The 18,695-nt window shown below is 44.7% G+C and overlaps 1 protein-coding gene across 2 annotated transcripts in view; it reads right to left on the bottom strand.

Moving 5' to 3' along the window:
• The window catches only part of nxn (nucleoredoxin), a 185,276-nt gene that overhangs the window by 18,763 nt on the left and 147,818 nt on the right, over positions 1-18,695 (bottom strand). For both annotated transcript variants that reach the window (XM_048612648.1, XM_048612647.1), the window contains exons 6-7: positions 10,506-10,685; positions 2,850-2,971 (exon numbers count right to left, since the gene is read on the bottom strand). In XM_048612648.1, coding sequence (XP_048468605.1) covers positions 2,850-2,971; positions 10,506-10,685 — 302 coding nt within the window. The remainder of the gene's footprint in view (positions 1-2,849; positions 2,972-10,505; positions 10,686-18,695) is intronic.

Here is an 18,695-nt window from a genome sequence, read left to right as displayed (position 1 = left end):
TAGTTCTTAGGACTAAAGGGATCAAAGGATAAGGGGAGAAAGCAGGAACGGGAACTGAGCTGGATGATCGACCATCGTATTCCATGGCAGAGCAGCTCCCAGGACTGAATGGCCTGCTGCTATCTTAGAGGTTTATATAATCTCAACCTAAAGATGTTTGAGGTCCATTTCACACATTGACCATAATGCCATTTGAATGCTCACACTGAGTTGCTAGCCCAGTATGGTACCCACAATATCTCTCCTTCCATCCTGAAGGTGTCTATTGCTGCTGGGATTTAACTTCACACATGGCAGCCTTCTTCTAGCAAGACCAGAGTAGCCAACCTTCATGAGCTGGCGAGAGCTAGGAGGGTATCTCAGCAACATGGGGTTTGCCACCTTCGTGCTTGTTCCTCAAATGCTAGCCATGAACCAGAGTGGAAACCTCAGCCTCGATCTTCGGCAGAAACTGTGCCAGCTGTTTCCTTGTAACTCTGTTCCCCATTCATTCAAGTTCTTTTGTATCCTTAAATCTCAAATAAGCATCAATCTTCCTTTTAAACCACTATCTATTCCCGGTGTTAGCACCTCCACAGGTTTGTCTGACAGTCTTGCATGAATCCAGATAAATATTGGGAAGACTGGAGCCATCTCAAACTGCACCATCTGGCCCCAAGCCAAGTTCCTGTTCCCATGTCCTCTCACAACAGAATACCTACTTACACATCAGCACCAACGCCCCATCCTCAGCTTCTACCTGCACCAAACTGTTGCTGAAATTTTCATGCATGCTTTTCACATCTCTGTACCTGATCGTGTCTGTTCTCTCCAAGCAGCCTTACTGTCCCCCCTACACTGTACTCAACTCTTACAAAACTGTTGTTAATATCCTCTTCTCCAGCAATCTCTCCATCATATCCAGCCTTACTTACAAATACCTCTATTCACCTTCAGTTCTAAACTTGACCCTAGAATTCGCCAATTCCGTTCTCTCCTAGTGTATTGCCCTTACACTACCATTGATGACTGACCTCTCAACCACTTTGCCCCATACTCAGATTTAATAGCCCACATTTAAGCTCTTAAATCCCTCTATGTTTACATCTTTCTCTTATTTAAGATTAAATTCATGCTCTTTGACAAAGCTGCGAGGATCACAAACATTAGAATTGTAACCATGCTGCTATTACAGCTCACTTTGCGCTGTCTTAAACATAGGTTCATTTTCTCCACACCTGTGACTCTTCTTTCCAACTTCCTGTTTCATCGGACAATTTGTGGGCAGTTTAATGTCCAAGGTGGGTTCCATTCATTCGCTGTGTCAAACGCTTTCCCCTTGTCCTTTACAAACTTCTTCAGCTAGGCTTCTCAGTGCAGGTTGCCTCAATGGTCTCACTGATGGTTCAGAGTTAGAGCTCAAGTCTCACCCTTGAGCACACGGCCTTGTCTGACCCTTCAGTACCAACGTGAGGCGGTAACTGAGGTCCCATTTGCCCTCTTGGGTGGATGCAAAGGAATCCCATGGAGCGATCCGGAAGAAATACAGGGAGAGTTCTTTCCCAAGTCCTGACAATATTTATCCTTCTCTCAACAACACCAGAAATAACATAGGCCAGAAGGTTGGAAATGAACCTTCAGAAAACAATGAATGGGAGGATCGAGTCCAATTCATTGCATTCTGCAAGGTTGTGAAGGCATTAGAGAGGACGCAAACAAAAAAATAAACAAGAAAAACTACACCATGGTGAGGAGCTTCATTTGTGAAGCTAGGTTGGAGAAGATGGGGCTGTTCTCCTCAGAGGACAGAAGCTTGAGCAGAGATTAGATAGAGGTGTTCAAAGTTACAAAGTGTTTTGCTAGAGAAATTCAAACAGGTCATAGTGCTGTACAGCATGAAAACAGGCCCTTTGGTCCAACTCGTCCATGCCAACCAGATATCCTAAATTAGTCTAGTCCCATTTGCCAGCATCTGGCCCATAGCCCCCTAAACTCTTCCTATTCATATAGCCATCCGGATGCATTTTAGATATTGTAATTGTACCAGCCTCCACCACTTCCTCTGCTAGCTCATTCCATACACGCACCACCCTCTGCATGAAAACATTGCCCCTTAGGTCCCTTCTAAATCTTTCCCCCTCTCCTTAAACCTATGCTGTCTCGTTTTGGACTCCCCTACCCTGGAGAAATGACCTTTGCTATTTATCCTATCAATGACCCTCACGATTCTATAAACCTCTAAGATCACCCCTCAGCCTCCAATGCACCAGGGAAAATAGCCCCAGCCTATTCAGCCTCTCCCTATAGCTCAAACCCTCCAACCCTGGCAACATCCTTGTAAATCTTTTCTGAACCCTTTCAAGTTTAACAACATCCTTCCTATAGCTTGGAGACCAGAATTGAACCCAGTATTGCAACAGTGGCCTAACCAATGCCCTGCACAGCCGCAACATGACCTCCCAAATACTATGCTCAATGCACTGATCAATAAAGGCAAGCATAGTCTATGTATGGAATGTGCACATTTTCCCCGTGTCTGCATGGGTGTCCTCCCAGTGCTCCGGTCTCCTCCCACAGCCCAAAGATGTGTAGGTTAGGGTGGATCAGCCATGCTACATTGCCTATAGTGCCCAGGGATATGTAGGCTAGGTGGGTTAGCTGTGGGAAATGCAGGGTTACAAGGAGAGGGTAGGGGGTGGGCCTGGGTAGGATGTTCTTCAGATATTTGGTGTGGGCCGAATGGCCCGCTTCCACACTTGTAGGGATTCTATGTAACGTATATCTTTCTCCATGTTGGATAACTTTGAAGTAGACAGGCCATTGAAGCAACAATTCAACTCAGACCTATGTGAGCCAAGTCTGGTACTGACCTCTCCTGCAACGAAGAACAGCAGTGGTGGATCCTCATCCTTTGCTTTATACTCCGAGAAAATCTCTTCTGCGATTGGTTGAATCAGTTGCTTCGCTGGTTCCAATTCCTCTTCTTCAGAATCTAAAGAAACGAAAGTCAAGACACTATCACGGCAGCTCAGGTGAGAACACCCTTCAAACTGTTCGACTCAGGCTCAAAAGTTATGGGAATGATGCAAAAGGGCTGGTCATCCACAACATGTACAACTTTCTCTGATTCTAACCAATCCATTTTGTCTCAAATTTTGGAGAAGTACTTTAGGGGAGATGATGCTTAGCGGTATTAATTGCTAGACTTAATCCAGAAACTCAGCTGGTGTTTGGGAAACTTGCTTCAAATCCCACCATGGCAGATGGTAGAATTTGAATTAAATAAAAATTTTAAAAAAGCCTGGAATTAAGAGTCTAATGATGACAATCAACAATGGATTCACGGTCAGGAAAAACCCATCTGGTTCACTAATGCCCTTTAGGGAAGGAAACTGCCATCCTTACCTGGTCTGGGCTACATGTGACTCCAGACCCATAGTGATGTGGTTGACTCTGAACTGCCCTTTGGGCAATTAAGGATGGACAATAAATACTGGCCTAGGCAGCGATGCCCTCACCCCGTGAATGAATAAAATACATTTTTTCCCCCTACCCTTTCTCAAGGCATCAAACAGTAGGGAGAGAAAGGGGGAATATAAACAAACAAAAAAGTTGTTGGAAAAACTCAGCAGGTCTGGCAGCATCTGTGGAGAAAAAGCAGAGTTAACACAGATCTTCTATCAATTTCTGTTTTTGCTTGTGATTCCCAGCACCCACAGTTAGAGTCATACAGCACAGAAACAGACCCTTTGATCCAACCAGTCCACACAGGCCATGTTCCCAAACTAAACTAGTTGCACTGGTCTACATATCCCTCCAAATCTTTCCTATTCATGTACCTGTCCAAGTGTTTAAATGTCATAATGTTACCTGCAACCACCACTTCCTCTGGCAGTTCTTTCCACTTTCCCAAATTGCTTAAATTTTAAGTTTAATTTTGATCTCACTGTGTGCCTTCTCTGCAGGTGAGACATTGTATTCCTTGCTCTGTTCTATTACCCTAAAGCAGTTTGTATGGTATGATCTGCCTGTACTGCACACAGAACAAAACATTTCACTGTAACCAGGTACATGTGACAATAATAAATCAAATCAAACTTTTTTTTGTTTAATGGGAATATGCCATTGAGATAGAGAATCAATCCTATTATACTCAATAGTGGAGCAGGTTGAAAGGGCTGAACAATCTACTCCTGCTCCTAGTTTGAGATAACAAGGTGTAGAGCTAGATGAACACAGCAGGCCAAGCAGCATCAGAGGAGCAGGAAAGCTGACATTTCGGGCCTAGACCCTTCATCAGAAATCTGATGGAGGGTCTAGGCCCAAAACATCAGCTTTCCTGCTCCTATGATGCTGCTGGGCCTGCTGTGTTCATCCAGCTCTACACCTTGTTATCTCACCCCTTAATTACTTGTGCATAATACACTACCTATGACCAGCCAGCTCAGACTCAGTGCCTGAACTGAGGAAATTCTGAATCCCCTGTTTATATCGGTCAGCCAGGACTTCCTGATTGGCTCATTAGCCAGGACTTCCTGATTGGCCCGTTAGCCAGGACTTCCTGATTGGTCCGTTAGCCAGGACTTCCTGATTGGCCCATTAGCCAGGACTTCCTGATTGGCCCAGGTTAACAATCCCAATCAAGGATCCAATTGTGACAGGTGGTATCTGTATGGGACTCTCTTCCACAAACTGACGCTCGATCAGATGTTAATTTGAAATCGGAGATTGATCAATAATAACCAAAGGCATGATGGGATATGAGATAGTGTTGGGAACGTGGAGGCGCCATGACCCCATGAATGGCAGAGTGGGCCTGAGAAACTAAATGGCCTCCCCATTATTCCTACATCCTGAGGGCACCATCTCTGGGAGACTTCAAGCTAAGGCAAACAATGGCCAAGCCTTGCATCCCACCAGCAGTTGCTGACGGGCTCCTGGGCGAGGAAGGGATATGTGGGGAGGCCAACTCCAGTGACTCTTCACCCAATCCTCGCGTTTGCCAATTCCAGTTGCCGTTTCTCTTCTCCCTCGACTGAAAGCGTGGGTCATGGTGGGCCTGCATTCCACAGATATCCTCAGGCCCCGCCCCTCGGTTATATTGCCAACAGGAGGCCATTCCGCAGAAGGGGACATCACAGGGGCCAGCCAAGCCGAATCCTCACTTGTACTGACAGGAGTAGGGGTGTGCCTGGTTAAATTCCTGCCTTCCTAGTCCAGGGACACAGAGGTCGGTATTGATCATTGCACTGAGTGTCCGAGCCCAAAAACTTCCACTGCAGACTGGGCAATCATCACTTTAAGTACAGAACAAATTTGTGCGCTACTTGACAGAGCTTTAGCTTTTGTTTCATCATTTTGTATCGCGGAGGTGTGAAAGTTCCTTCCAGAAACAAAACAACCTCAAAAGATGTTTGCAGTCAGCCAAATAGGTAAGGCCAAATAATTAATAAGATAAAAATTAATAAAATAAAATAGTTAATAGCCAAATAATTAATCCATTTGAGGATTTTTAAAGTATTTCAGTCAACCTGCTTGGACATCTCTGTGGCAGAGGGACTTGAACCTGGACCTTCTGGCCAAGTTGGTGGACTTTTATACTGGCATCTTTCTTTCAAAAGAATGGCCAGAAAGATCCTTTGGTGCTTGCTAACCCTCAAATTTCAGAGTCACGTTAACAGGGGTCAGAATACAAAATTAAAAGAAAGAGTGTGTGAGTAGCCTATTCACATTGTGCTGGTCCCATTCGATTTTGAGTCACAGAGATGTACAGCGCAGGAATGACTCTTCGGTCCAACTCGTCCATGCCGACCAGATATCCTAAATTAATCTAGTCCCATGTGCCAATATTTGGCCCATTCCCTCTAAACCCTTCCTATTCATATACCCATCCAGATGACTTTTAAATGTTGTAATTGTAGACACTTACACCACTTCCTCTGGCATCTCATTCCATACACGCACCGCCCTCTGTGTGAAAATGTTGTCCCTTAGGTCCCTTTTAAATCTTTCCCCTCTCACCTTAAACCTATGCCCTCTCATTTTGGACTCCCCTACCCTGAGGAAAAGACCCTATCCATGCCTCTCATGATTTTATAAGTTTCTACAAGGTCACCTCTTAGCCTCTGATGCCCAAGGAAAAAAATCCCCAGCCTATTCAATCTCTCACTATAATTCAAACCCTCCAAACCTGGCAACATCCTTTTAAATATTTTCTGAACCCTCTCAAGTTTCACAACATTTTTCCTGTAGCAGGAAGACCAGAATTGAATGCAGTATTCCAAAAGTGGCCTAACCAATGTCCCGTACAGCCACAATATGGCCTCCCAACTTCCATACCCAGATCACTGACCAATAAAGACAAGCGTACCTAACACCTTCTTCACTACCCTGTCTACCTGCAACTCCACCTTCAAGGAACTATGATTTGAGGCGAGTATTCCTGGTCTGAATTTCTTTTGTGTTTTCTGTCTCTCGGGTAGGCTGATTGTATAGCTATGAAAAAGACAAAGATTTTTGCAGACCAAACTGAATGCTAATTGGATGAGGTGAAGTAGGGTGGGAGGAGGCTTACGTCTAGCACAAATGCTAGCATAGTCCAGATGGGCGGAAAGGCCTTTGGCTGCACTGAAGATAATTGATAACTACTGCTCTACACTTCCCACTTCCAGTACAACCGTTTACTTTCACATAGTCAGGTGTTTCTGAGCAAAATCTACATAGTTACACTGACTCTCGCTTTTGGCACTGATCCCAGTACCTACCGGAGAGATAGAAAATACAACAGAAATTCAGAGTAGCCTCAAATCATAGTTCCTTGAAGGTGGAGTTGCAGGTAGACAGGGTAGTGAAGAAGGTGTTAGGTACGCTTGTCTTTATTGGTCAGTGATCTGGGTATGGAAGTTGGGAGGCCATATTGTGGCTGTACGGGACATTGGTTAGGCCACTTTTGGAATACTGCATTCAATTCTGGTCTCCCTGCTACAGGAAAAATGTTGTGAAACTTGAGAGGGTTCAGAAAATATTTAAAAGGATGTTGCCAGGATTGGAGGGTTTGAGTTACAGCCAGAGATTGAATAGGCCGGGGATTTTTTTCCTTGGGCATCAGAGGCTAAGATGTGACCTTGTGATCCCAATAACGAGCACCTCCATCTGTTTATTTTCAGGTTACAAAGAGTTAAGTTTCTTGGTGGTCGACAACGGTATCTGAGCAAAACTGAACGTTAGACACGGGGGCAGAAGGATGTTGAAGGCAGCAAGCAAAATTAAACCAAGATCAAGCACAAATCAAAGGCAATAACTCAGGGCAGGTCAAGGCCATGAGAGGGACATGGCTTCGACTGGAATCCAGCAAGACACAGGAGCGAGGCTCTAGGGAAAAATACAAGGAGCATCGCTCAAGGGTGCGAAAGCAAGGCCACGAAGACACCTGAAGCAGCAGTCTGGAAAGTAGGTGGAGGCAGAGGATGGAATTGAGGCTGGGTGGTCCTCAATCGACACCTCCTGAAACTCGCACAAAATATCTCATCAAGTGTGTGGCCTGACTAAAAAAAATACAAAGCATATGGTGCACGAACAGGCCTGTCTTGGTGCTATGCACTCTCCAACCATTTTCACATGCAAACAGAAAACTCCATCAAAAGTCTCATAGAATCATAGACTCCCTACAGTGTGGAAACAGGCCCTTAGGCCCAACAAGTCCACACTGACCCTCAGAGCATCCCATCCAGACCCATCCCCTATAAACCCACCTAATCCTCACATCCCTGAACACTATGGGTAATTTAGCATGGCCAACCCACTGAGCCTGCACATCTTTGGACTGTGGGAGGAAACCGGAGCACCTGTAGGAAACCCACACAGACGTGGAGAATGTGCAAACCCCACACAGTCACCCAAGGGTGGAATTGAACCCAGGTCCCTGGTGCTGTGAGGCAGTAGTCCCTTCCTACAAGAAAATGTAACTGAATGTTGAGCATCCACTAGCAAGCTTTTCTTTCTTTTCATTATCAGGGAGGTCAAGCCAATCAGCCCTGGGGTCTGATATACAATTAAATGGCAATAAGACAGGATTCACTTTTAGGGAATGCATCTGGGAGATGGAAGGTTCATCACTGGGAGAACCACTCAGGGACAGTGGTCATAAATCAGCTGGATTTTGGGAATTTTCAGAGAAGGATAAGGAGAGATCGGGAGTCAAAATTTGCACTTGGGAAATTAAAGGCAATTTTAGTAAACTGGGAATGTGCTTTGGCAAAAGTGGACTGGGAACAGCTACTTGAAGGGAAAACAACATCAGAGCAGTGGGAGATAGGAAGAGGTCAGAACAAATTTGTTCCCAGAAAGACTGAACTTCACAAATATCAAAGACTGTACAGAGCAGAATAAAACGAAAGAAAAAAGTTCAGGCTCGTGCCAAAATTTTAGTAGCACAGGAAATCACAAGAGTATAGAAAGTGCAGAGGCGAAATTGGAAAGAATTTAGACAATTAGAAAGGGGATTGAGAAAAAAAATTAATGGCAAGGAAAACCCAAATATGGTTTAATGCAAGGACAACAAGAGTGTAACTAAGGCAATGGTCAGGATAGTTGTTTGTGAAAGTGAAAGAGTGGCCATGGTTCTTAGTGATTATTTTTTGTCAGTTTTCCCAATGGAGAAGGACAAAGCAGATGTTGTATTTAAAGAGGAGGCGTGTGTAATATTGGATGGGATAAACATAGTGAGGGTGAGACATATTAAAATGCTTAGCATCCTCAAAAGTGGAGATGTCACTAGGTCTGGATGAAATATATTGTGGACCATGAAGGGAAACAATAACGGAGGATTATGTAGGGGACAACGGAGCGTCGGAGATTGACTCTGGAGGATCGGGGCTGAGGGGTGACCTTATAGAGGTTTACAAAGGTCATGGATAGGGTGAATAGCCAAGGTCTTTTTCCCAGGGTAGGGGAGACCAAAACTAGAGGGCATAGGTTCAAGGTGAGAGGGGGTAAGATTTAAAAGGGACTTAAGGGACAACTTTTTCACACAGAGGGTCGTGCGTGTATGGAATAAGCTGCCAGAGGAAGTGGTGGAGGCTGGTACAATTACAACATTTAAAAGGCATCTGGATGGTTACATGAATGGGAAGGGTTTAGAGGGATATGGGCCAAAAGCTGGCAAAATGGGCCAGATGAGTTTAGGATATCTGATCGGCATGGACGAGTTGGACCGTAGGGTGTGTTTCCTTGCTGTACATCTCGATGACTCTAATTAGAACCAGTCATGTAACGTTTGGTGGTGGGCAATTTATTGGAAATCTGCAAAGATTGTGAACAGTACAGGTCTTGATCCTGAAGGTATCCCAATGGTCACAGCCTTCCAACCTGAAAATAACTAGTTAGTTTGCATTCTATCCTCTTTCCAATAGCCAACCATCAACCTGAGCCAGTATATTACTCCCTATCCCACATGCTCATTCTCTTTATTAATCTTTCATGTGGGACCTTTTCCTTAATGTGAGTGTATAGAATTATGAACAGCCTGGATGATTGGGCCAACAAGGACATGGTTCTGTTAGAAACAGGGCAATAACCTGGGGCTGTAGTTTTGAAGCAATTTGTAGGGGGTTGGGGGGAGGAGTGAAGAAGCTGTGGAGTATGTTTTTCACTAGAGGGTGTTGGGGCTTGGTGGGACCCACTCCCTGAAGAGTTGGTGAAAGCAGAAATCCGTGTTGCACATTAAAATAAACCACTTGGAATGCTGTAGCTCACCAAGAGCTGACATTTGGGATTCAGATGGATTGCAATTTCTCAACCAGCTCGAAGGTATGAGGCTAATAGCCTCCTCCTCTGTGTAAATCTTTTTAAAATTTTGTCCCATGTTTCTAAGGGACACAAGTGATCTTGGAAAACCATCAGCTGGGTTGCTCAGCCTTTTTCAACCGGTTGCACTCAGGTTTTAAAATGTTCCATAATTTATGTACATATGCGTTAACACATATGTGCTAACACAGACATGTATACACACGCACGTGTGTGAGACAGACAGAGAGAGAAAGGGGTGAGAGAGAGAAAAAGAGAGAGAGGGAGAAAGTACGAGGGAGAGAGTGAGGGAGAAACAGAGAGAGGGAGGGTGGAAAAGAAAGGGAGAGAGAGAGCGAGGTAAAAAAAGAGAGAGATTGAGGGTCAAAGAGAGAGCAAGGGAGAAAGAGAGCACCAGGGAGAAAGAAAGTGAGAGAAAAAGACAGTGAGGGAGAAAGAGAATGAGGGAGAAAGAGAGTGTGAGGGGGAGAGAGAGTGTGTGAGGGAGAGAGACAGACAGAATGAAGGAGAAAGAAAGAATGAGAGAGAAAGAGAGTGTGAGGGGCAATGATAGTGAGAGGGAAAGAGAGAGAGCAAGGGAGAAACAGTGAAGGGGATGAGAAAGGGAGAGTGAGGGAGAGAGCGCAGGAGAAAGACAGCGAGGGAGAAAGAGTGAGTGAGGAAGAAAGAGATATACACATACATACAAGTGCAGAGGGAGCAACGTGACTAACATTGCATACCTACAAACAGAACAAGGCTTGGCCTCTCGTTCAGCTGTAAGGCACTTGACTCTGTCAGCTCTAATACTGGTTTTGGATGCCACGGAAATTCTTTGCAATCTATGTCATTGAGCACCGCTGGCCTCCCCTGGCGTGTGACTATCTTCCCCTCCTGGTCCAGGATAAGGAGAGTCGGAATGCCTGCATTTAAAGCAAAACATCAGTGATTATTTGGTGTTTCTGCTCAATGTTGACCCAATAATCAGTCAAGATCATCACATTCCTCCAAATGGCTTGGTGCATCTTATACAAGTCCTTTTACGCATCTGGATGCTGTAATCAAATCCCAATTGGGGATCATGAATGCTATAACCTGTGCAACTGATCTCAAAGTGTATTAGCTGGATCATCCTGTTGTGAACTGGCTCTCCAGGATCTCACTTTCTTTCAGACTGTCAGGTTTCCCTGCTTGAGGAGGTAAAGGATTCCTGAGTAACACTCTTGCTGATAGGAGATGTGGCTCACCTCTGGCGTACTGTGAGCAGTTTTGCTCTCTTGTAGTTAAAAATCACGCAACACCAAGTTGTAGTCCAACAGGCTTATTTGAAGACACAAGCTTTCTGAGTCTCGACTTCAAATAAACCTGTTAGACTATAACCTGGCGTCGTGTGATTTTTGACCTTGACCACCCCAATGCAAGACCAGCATCTCCATTTCATGGCTCTTACAATTAAGGAAGCGTAGATGTGCTTTGGAGGGGAACCAGTGTAAGATGATTATGTTGATCTCTGGGATGAGGAGGCTGTCCAATGATGAGAGATTGAGCAAACTGGGTCTATATTGTTTGGAGTTAAGGAGATTGGGAGATGAGTTCTATCTACAGCAGGAGGACTGCAGCGGTTCAAGAAGGCAGCTCACCACCACCTTCTCAAGGGCAACTAGGGACAGGCAATAAATGGCGGGCGCAGCCAGCAACGCCCACATCCCACAAGAGAATAAAAACAAAATCCTAACAAAATCATAGGAATTCTTTCCCCCAGACGGCTATACATGTTCCTTCACTGAATCAGTTTAAGGCTGGGGGGGGAAATGGATGTTTGGTCTCTCAAGGTGAAAAACAGAGTTTAAGTGGAAGATCAGCTGCAATTGCATTGAATGGCGGAGCAAGGCTTGACAGGCCGAATGGTCTTTGCCTGCTCCTTCTCTCTGGGTTCTCGGGGACTGGAACTGATCCTGATTTAAGAGGCACACCTTGGAATGGACTCGATATGACAATTACAAAACGGTTGACAATGGCTGATTAGTCTCTGCTGGGATTCAGAACGGTGAACCTTCCTGTGTGCCACCTAGGGTGGTCTGAGCTGGACAAGTTGCACAAAGTTGGTGAATGCTTGGTGGGTTTGCACACTGAACCAGAGCACGTTCCCTAAGCTGTACATCACTGGAGATACCACAAGCCCCAGAATCCCAACATTCTGCACAGAAACTTATTGGGATTAGATACTTGGAATTGGGTGTGCACAGAGAATGTGTGTGGGACTCACATTAGGCAAATACATACATTATTTACATCGATTTCACAGTAGATTGGTTTGGCAATCTTAAAAACATGACAATAATTTCTCATATAGAACCAGGAGGTCATTCAGCCTCTTGAGATGTCATGATGATCTATATGCTAAATCCCTTTACCTTCCTTCATCAGTTTACACAACAAAAATGTATTGGTACTGAAAGCAAAATACTAAAGGTGACGGAAATAGGAACATAGAACAGTACAGCACAATACAGGCCCTTCGGCCCATGATGTTGTGCTGACCTATTATCCTACTAAGATCAAACTACCCTGCATACCCTACATTTTACTATCCTCCATGTGCCTATCCATAGAATAAGAACAGAAATTGCTGGTGAAACTCCTCTAGTCCTGAAGCATCTGCAGAAAGAGATACAGAGTTAATGTTTCAAATCCAGAATGACTCTTCTTCCAAATTTCACCAAGTATCAGTCTTCGTTTAGAACGTTTCTCTTGATCCCCAGCCTAACCCTCACCCTCTCTTGCTGCCTCAACAGTTTTATAGGAGAGAGAGAGAGAGAGAGCCCGATTCACGTGAAGAGATGCTTCCTCATATCACACCCAAATGGCTGGGATCATTTTAAGGCAATCCCTCCTTGTTCTAGGCTTCCCCAACAGAGAGGGGTAACGGGTGAAACTGGTCTCCATCGGTGGAGGAATTGAGAATTGGTGCGAGTGATTTCATGCAACTAGCGCAAGCAGCAATGTGGGCAAACATTTTTACACAAGGAGGGACTTGGACCAGGGTTCAAGGGTACAGGGGAAAGAAAGCAGGAGCAAAGAACCAGGTGAATCGCTCTTGTGAAAAGAGTCAGAATGATGGGCCCAATGGCCTACTTTTGTGCTGGAACCGTTCTAGGTCCAGTCCTAACAACTGAACCCATGCAATCCTGGTACCAGACTGGTGAAACACAGATGATTAAGACAGTTAACACTGCAAGGTCTTAAAGCTCAGGAACCACTACTACAGTCCCATCCTCTGCTACATTGCCAGTCAGTGGGGGAGACACTGAGACAAGAATTGAAGGGGGAAGGGTGAGGGAGAAACTGACAGAGAACTCGAATTTTTAAAAAATGCTTCTAGAAAATAAAAGCTAAAAAAAATTAAAAAGTGACCATGGGACAGCTCAGTGGCTCAGTGGTTAGCACTGCTGCCTCACAGCGCCAGGGACCCGGGTTCAATTCCAGCCTCTGGTGATTGTCTGTGTGGAGTTTGCACATTCTCCCCGTGTCTGCGTGGGTTTCCTCCGGGTGCTCCAGTTTCCTGCATCGGGTCAGTGTGCACTGGATGGGCCAAATGGCCTGCTTACATACTGCAGGGATTCTATGAAATACCACTACTGGGGAATGAGAGGTTATAGTACCAACAGTTTCTTGAAACATGTTCTGAGGAAGGGTTACTGGACCTGAAATGTTAACTCTGCTTTCTCTCTCCACAGATGCTGCCAGACCTGCTGAGTTTTCCCAGCAATTTCTGTTTTTTTGTTTCTGATTTCCAGCATCTGCAGTTCTTTGAATTTTTATGTACTTACATTCGCTGGATCCTGTAAAGATACAAAGAGTTGCACTTCTTCTCATTTCACTTTGTTTGATGAACTGTTCATCACTCCAGCATTAAATGGAATGAGAGAGGGATGGAGATGGCACAGGGAGCTAGGCGGGGGTGGGTGTTCTCATAATATAATTTAATACGCTAGTGTTAATGTTAGAGACGTATGTAAAACTAACAGGCCAGAGCCAAAACATTGGTTGAGTAAATATGCACAGCAGATGAACAAGACTGAAGTCAATCCCACTGAAACCTCATTAGAGCAGTGACAGCTCCCGATACAAAGTGAATTCTCTGTTTAGTCACGCCTCTCACAGCCGAAATGATTTAACACCAGAGTGACTACAGGATTCTGTTTAAAACACGTCACCATCACTGCTGCTGCTATAAATCAAACTCAGACAGGATTGCAAATCAACTTTAAGTGACCATTAAAAGTTTGCTGGCATATTCTCTTCCAGTCTGACAATTAGAACTACAATAATTTGAAGTACAAGTACACATCTGTAATTCAAACACATCCAGTGCACAATGGTTCAAACTTTCAAAAGGATGCAATATTGATTGCCATTCACAAACAAGGGGGTGATAAGCACAATGGTGGGGGTGAATTTGAGATCCCCTGGGAGCAGTTGTTGTTGTTGTAGATGTCATCCTGGGTCAGCAGGGAGTGTGCTCCCCTCTCTGAATCATGAAGTTTGAGAGGTGAGGTTGTTATGGCTGGGACGGGTGGAATGCACAGCCAGTCAAGCCCCATTACTTCACTGATTGAACCATTAGCTAGTTAGCTCAGTTCACTGAACGGCTGGCTCGCTATGCACAGCGATGCCAACAGCGTGGGTCCAATGCCCACACCAGCTGGTGTTACCATGAAGGACTCTCCTTCTCAACCTCTCCCCTCACCTGAAGTGTGGTGACCCTCAGGTTAAACCACCACCAGTTGCCTCTCTCCAATGACAGAACAGCCCTATGGTCTTTGTAAGACTATGGCCCTTTACCTTATTTTGACTTAATCACCGACAGGGCTAACTGTTTTCCTACTGGCGCTGTTATCCAGAATAAACAAGGCTTTCAACACATTTCTTGGTTTTAGAAATACATCTCGGCTATAATCCACAATTGGAACTTTATTTCTTTTCAATCCCCAAAACAGATGTGCATGCGCACGCACGCGCACATGCACACAACACACAAATGCACACACGCGTACCACACACACATGCAACACACAAACACACACTCAACACACGCACAACACACAAATGCACAAAACACACAAATGCACACATGCACACCACACACACATGCAACACACACACACGCGCGCGCACGCACACACATACAAAGATAACAAAGTCAGTGCTGAGATAATGTTTTTAAAAAAGGCTTCAAAAGGTAAGACACTCTTATTGGCCCCAATGGTCTGAACACAAATGACAGAGTTTAATGAGTTCTCATGGTCCTTCAGGCTTCTTGTTGACAAAAACTGAATTGTTGACAGGTGTAGATTGCTAGAAGATCTTCCAAACAAGTTTCGCTTTGGATGGAAATGAAGTTGGTTCCAAGTCTTTGGAAAGAGGTCAAACTTCAGGGTTTATAACATATTCAAAATACTGAGATGTGTAAATTTTGCTCAGGTCCCCAATTACTTCAACTAGGAGAAGGTGAGAAAGCCTTTCAGTCTTACTGTGGCTTTCAAAGTTTTTCTTCTATCTGATTCCTTAGGTTGATGAAGCAGAACTGAAGACCAGAAAACATTGCTAGGCAACCATCAGCAGTAGTCCAGTATTTTTTCCAGCAATTAAAGGCAACCTGTTATCTCCCTAAAGGTTTGACTAGGCTGCTTTCCTTGACTTTTTGCCCACATTAACCTGTTGACCTCATATCCAGGAAATGAGAAGTTCTTTTCTCCTTGGAAGAACCTCTTTCTAATCCAGAAAGTGTCCAAACAGTTCAATATCTTCTAGTTTTCCATGTAGTTCATTAACACTTGCTGTACATAAACTGGCTGCTATGTTTCCTGCTGGCTACGTTATCCTGCCTGGCCTGTACTTGATTTCAGAACCACAGAAATATGATTGATTGCTCATAGCCCTCTGTTTGCTCTCAGCAAACCATTCAGTTGCATTCACAAAAGCAGCTCAGCACCACTTACTAAGCTGCAATTAGGGACGGGCAATAAGTGCCCTTGTAAATGCCAGAAAAATTGCGGATTAATAGGTCTGTGACTCTGATACGCCAGAAGGGGGCAGGCGTGTGGTGAACGGTTGGAGCAGTGTTTACTCATGCACGTTAACTAAAACCTTCTGGTTAAAAGAACTCACATTGATGTAGGGAATTTCACAACCTGAGGATGCGGCCAATGAAGTGTTTTTGAAATGTGGTCTCTGTTATAAATGCCTTGAAATACACAGCAGGCTATAAGTCCAAAGGAAAATCAGCCTTTTACTGGTCAGTCTCTGATCGTACTGAGAGAAGGCAAAATCTGGAGCACTTCATCTTTAGACAGCTCCGTCCCCTTGGCAAAGTTAAACTCGTAAGCTTCCAAACTGAGAAACTATGTTTCAAAACCACATGCAGAACAGTCAGGAGTTATTAAGCATTTTTTACAGCACAGACTTACCATAATCCTATCAAGATGGATGATAGGTGCTGAGGATTTAGTGGCTCTGTTTAAGAAAAATGACGAGCAAAGGCTGACTTATGCGTCAGCTTTGGCTGAGTGGGTTTTGCTCTTGCCTTTGAGTCAAAAGGTTATGGCTTCGAAACCCCACTCCAGGATGTGAACACAATGAAGGAGCAAATTACTGCAGATGCTGGAATCTGTACTAAAAACAATGAATACTGGCAATCGCACCGTGTCAGGGAGCATCCACGGAGAGAGAGCAAGCTCATGTTTCGAGTCCGGGTGACCCTTCATTCGGGCTGATGTGAGGTGTGGAGGGGGCAGGCATTTATGCTATAGTTGGGGGTGGGGGGAAATGGAGTGCTGGGGGAGAAAGGATGTTGATAGTGCAGATTAAGTGATTGGAAAGTGAGAATGGCAGAACAATGGTGCGAGTAACTGCCAGAATGGAAGACAGTCCTACCGGGCTGGGGGTTTTTCTGAAGAAGAGTCCTGACCCGAAACGTCAGCTTTCCTGCTCCTCTGAAGCTGCCTGGCCTGCTGCGTTCCTCCAGCTCCACACTGTGTTACCTCCTACTGGGGTGGGGGCGGAGACAGACAACACGGTGACAGAGAATGTAACAAGTAAAATTAAAAGGAAGGGGAGTGGGTTCACAATCTGAAGGAGTTGAACTCAATATTAAATCAAGTGAGCACAATGAGATCAGCCAACAACTGCAGTGCTAAGGGAGTGCTACTCTGTCAGAGGCGCTGTTTTCCAGACCAGATCTTAAGAGGCCCCGTCTTACCACTCAGCTGGATGGAAGTGATCCCATAAGACCATAAGAAATAGGAACAGGAGGTGGCCATTCGGCTCCTCCAGCATGCTTTGCCATTCAACAGGATCATGGCTGATCTGACATTCCTAACGTCCACTTTCCTGCATTTCCCCATAATCCTTGATTCCCCGACTGATCAAGAATCTGTCTCAGCCACGAATATCCACAAGGACTCCGCCCCCACAGCTCTCTGTGGCAAGGAGTTCATAAAATGAACAACTGTCTGAAAAAGGAGAATTCTGGAAAGGAAGAGGGGAGTATTCTGGCATCCTGGTCAATATCTGCCTCTCAAACAACATCATGGAAACAGATTCTCTCATCATTATCACGTTTGCAGAGTGCAAATTAGTTGCCATGTTCTCGACAACAGGGCCTGCATTTTAAATGTGCTATGATATCCCACAAATGACAGTGAGATAAGTGACCAGATAATCTGTTTCAGGTGTTCAATAAGATCCTTCAGAGTGCTAGGGAGAACTACAATTCTGCTTCAAAGTTGCACTATCGGACCTTTAAAATCAGACTTAGTCAGCGCACTGTGCTTTGGTTTAATGTCTTAATGGTGGTACCTCCAACTCTCTCAACATTCATCTGGAGTTCCAGGCTAAATATTTTGTTTAAGCCCCACACTCAGATTGAACCCAAAAACTTCTGACTCATCTGATAGTCAGCCGACAGCATTCACATGTTATTGATCCAATAATCAATCACTCATCAGGGGTTGATTAACCCTGTGGGTTATAAGAACAGAAGAACTAGGAGCAGGTGTGGGCCATCCAGCCCCTTGAGCCTGCTCCACCATTCACTAAGATCATGGCTGATCTTTTCATGGCCTCAGCGCCACTTACCTGCCTGCTCACTGTAAACCTTAATTCCTTTACTGTTCAAAAATCCAACTACCTTTGCTTTAAAAACATTCAACTAGGAAGCCTCAACAGCTTCACTGGGCAGGGAATTCCACAGATTCACAATCCTTTGGGTGAAGAAGTTCCTCCTCAACTCAGTCCTAAATCTGCTCCTCCTTATTTTGAGGCTATGCCCCCTCTTCCAGTTTCACCAGCCAATGGAAACAAACTCCCTGTTTCTATCTTATCTATTCCCTTCATAATGTTATATGTTTCTATAAGATCCCCCTCCATTCTTCTAAATTCCAATGAAAATAATCCCAGTCTATTCAGTCTCTCCTCATAAACCAACCCTATCAACTCTGGAATCAACCTAGTGAACCTCCTCTGCACCCCCTCCAATGCCAGTACATCCTTAAGTAAAGAGACCAAAACTGTGGCCTCACCAGCACCTTATACACCTGCAACATAACCTAAATAAAAACTGAAAGAACTGTGGACGCTGTAAATCAGGAACAAAAACAGAAGTTGCTGGAAAAGCTCAGCAGGTCTGGCAGCATCTGTGAAGGAAAAATTAGAGTTAACGTTTCGGGTCCGGTGACGCTTCCTCAGAACCCAGTTCTGCCAGACCTGCTGAGATTTTCCAGCAATGTTTTTTTTTGCAATATAACCTCCCTGCTTTAAAACTCAATTCCTCTGGCAATGAATGTCAGTTTACTTGAAACAGTGAAACATATTACAAGTTATGAAGTGGAAAATTCAGAAAACTGACTGGTTTGTGTGTATGTGTGTGTGTG

Source organism: Rhincodon typus, chromosome 26, assembly GCF_021869965.1.
Source record: "Rhincodon typus isolate 14 chromosome 26, sRhiTyp1.1, whole genome shotgun sequence".
Taxonomy (NCBI): domain Eukaryota; kingdom Metazoa; phylum Chordata; class Chondrichthyes; order Orectolobiformes; family Rhincodontidae; genus Rhincodon; species Rhincodon typus.
The sequence above is the reverse complement of the archived record's forward strand: the minus strand, read 5'-3'. Positions and strand labels throughout refer to the sequence as shown.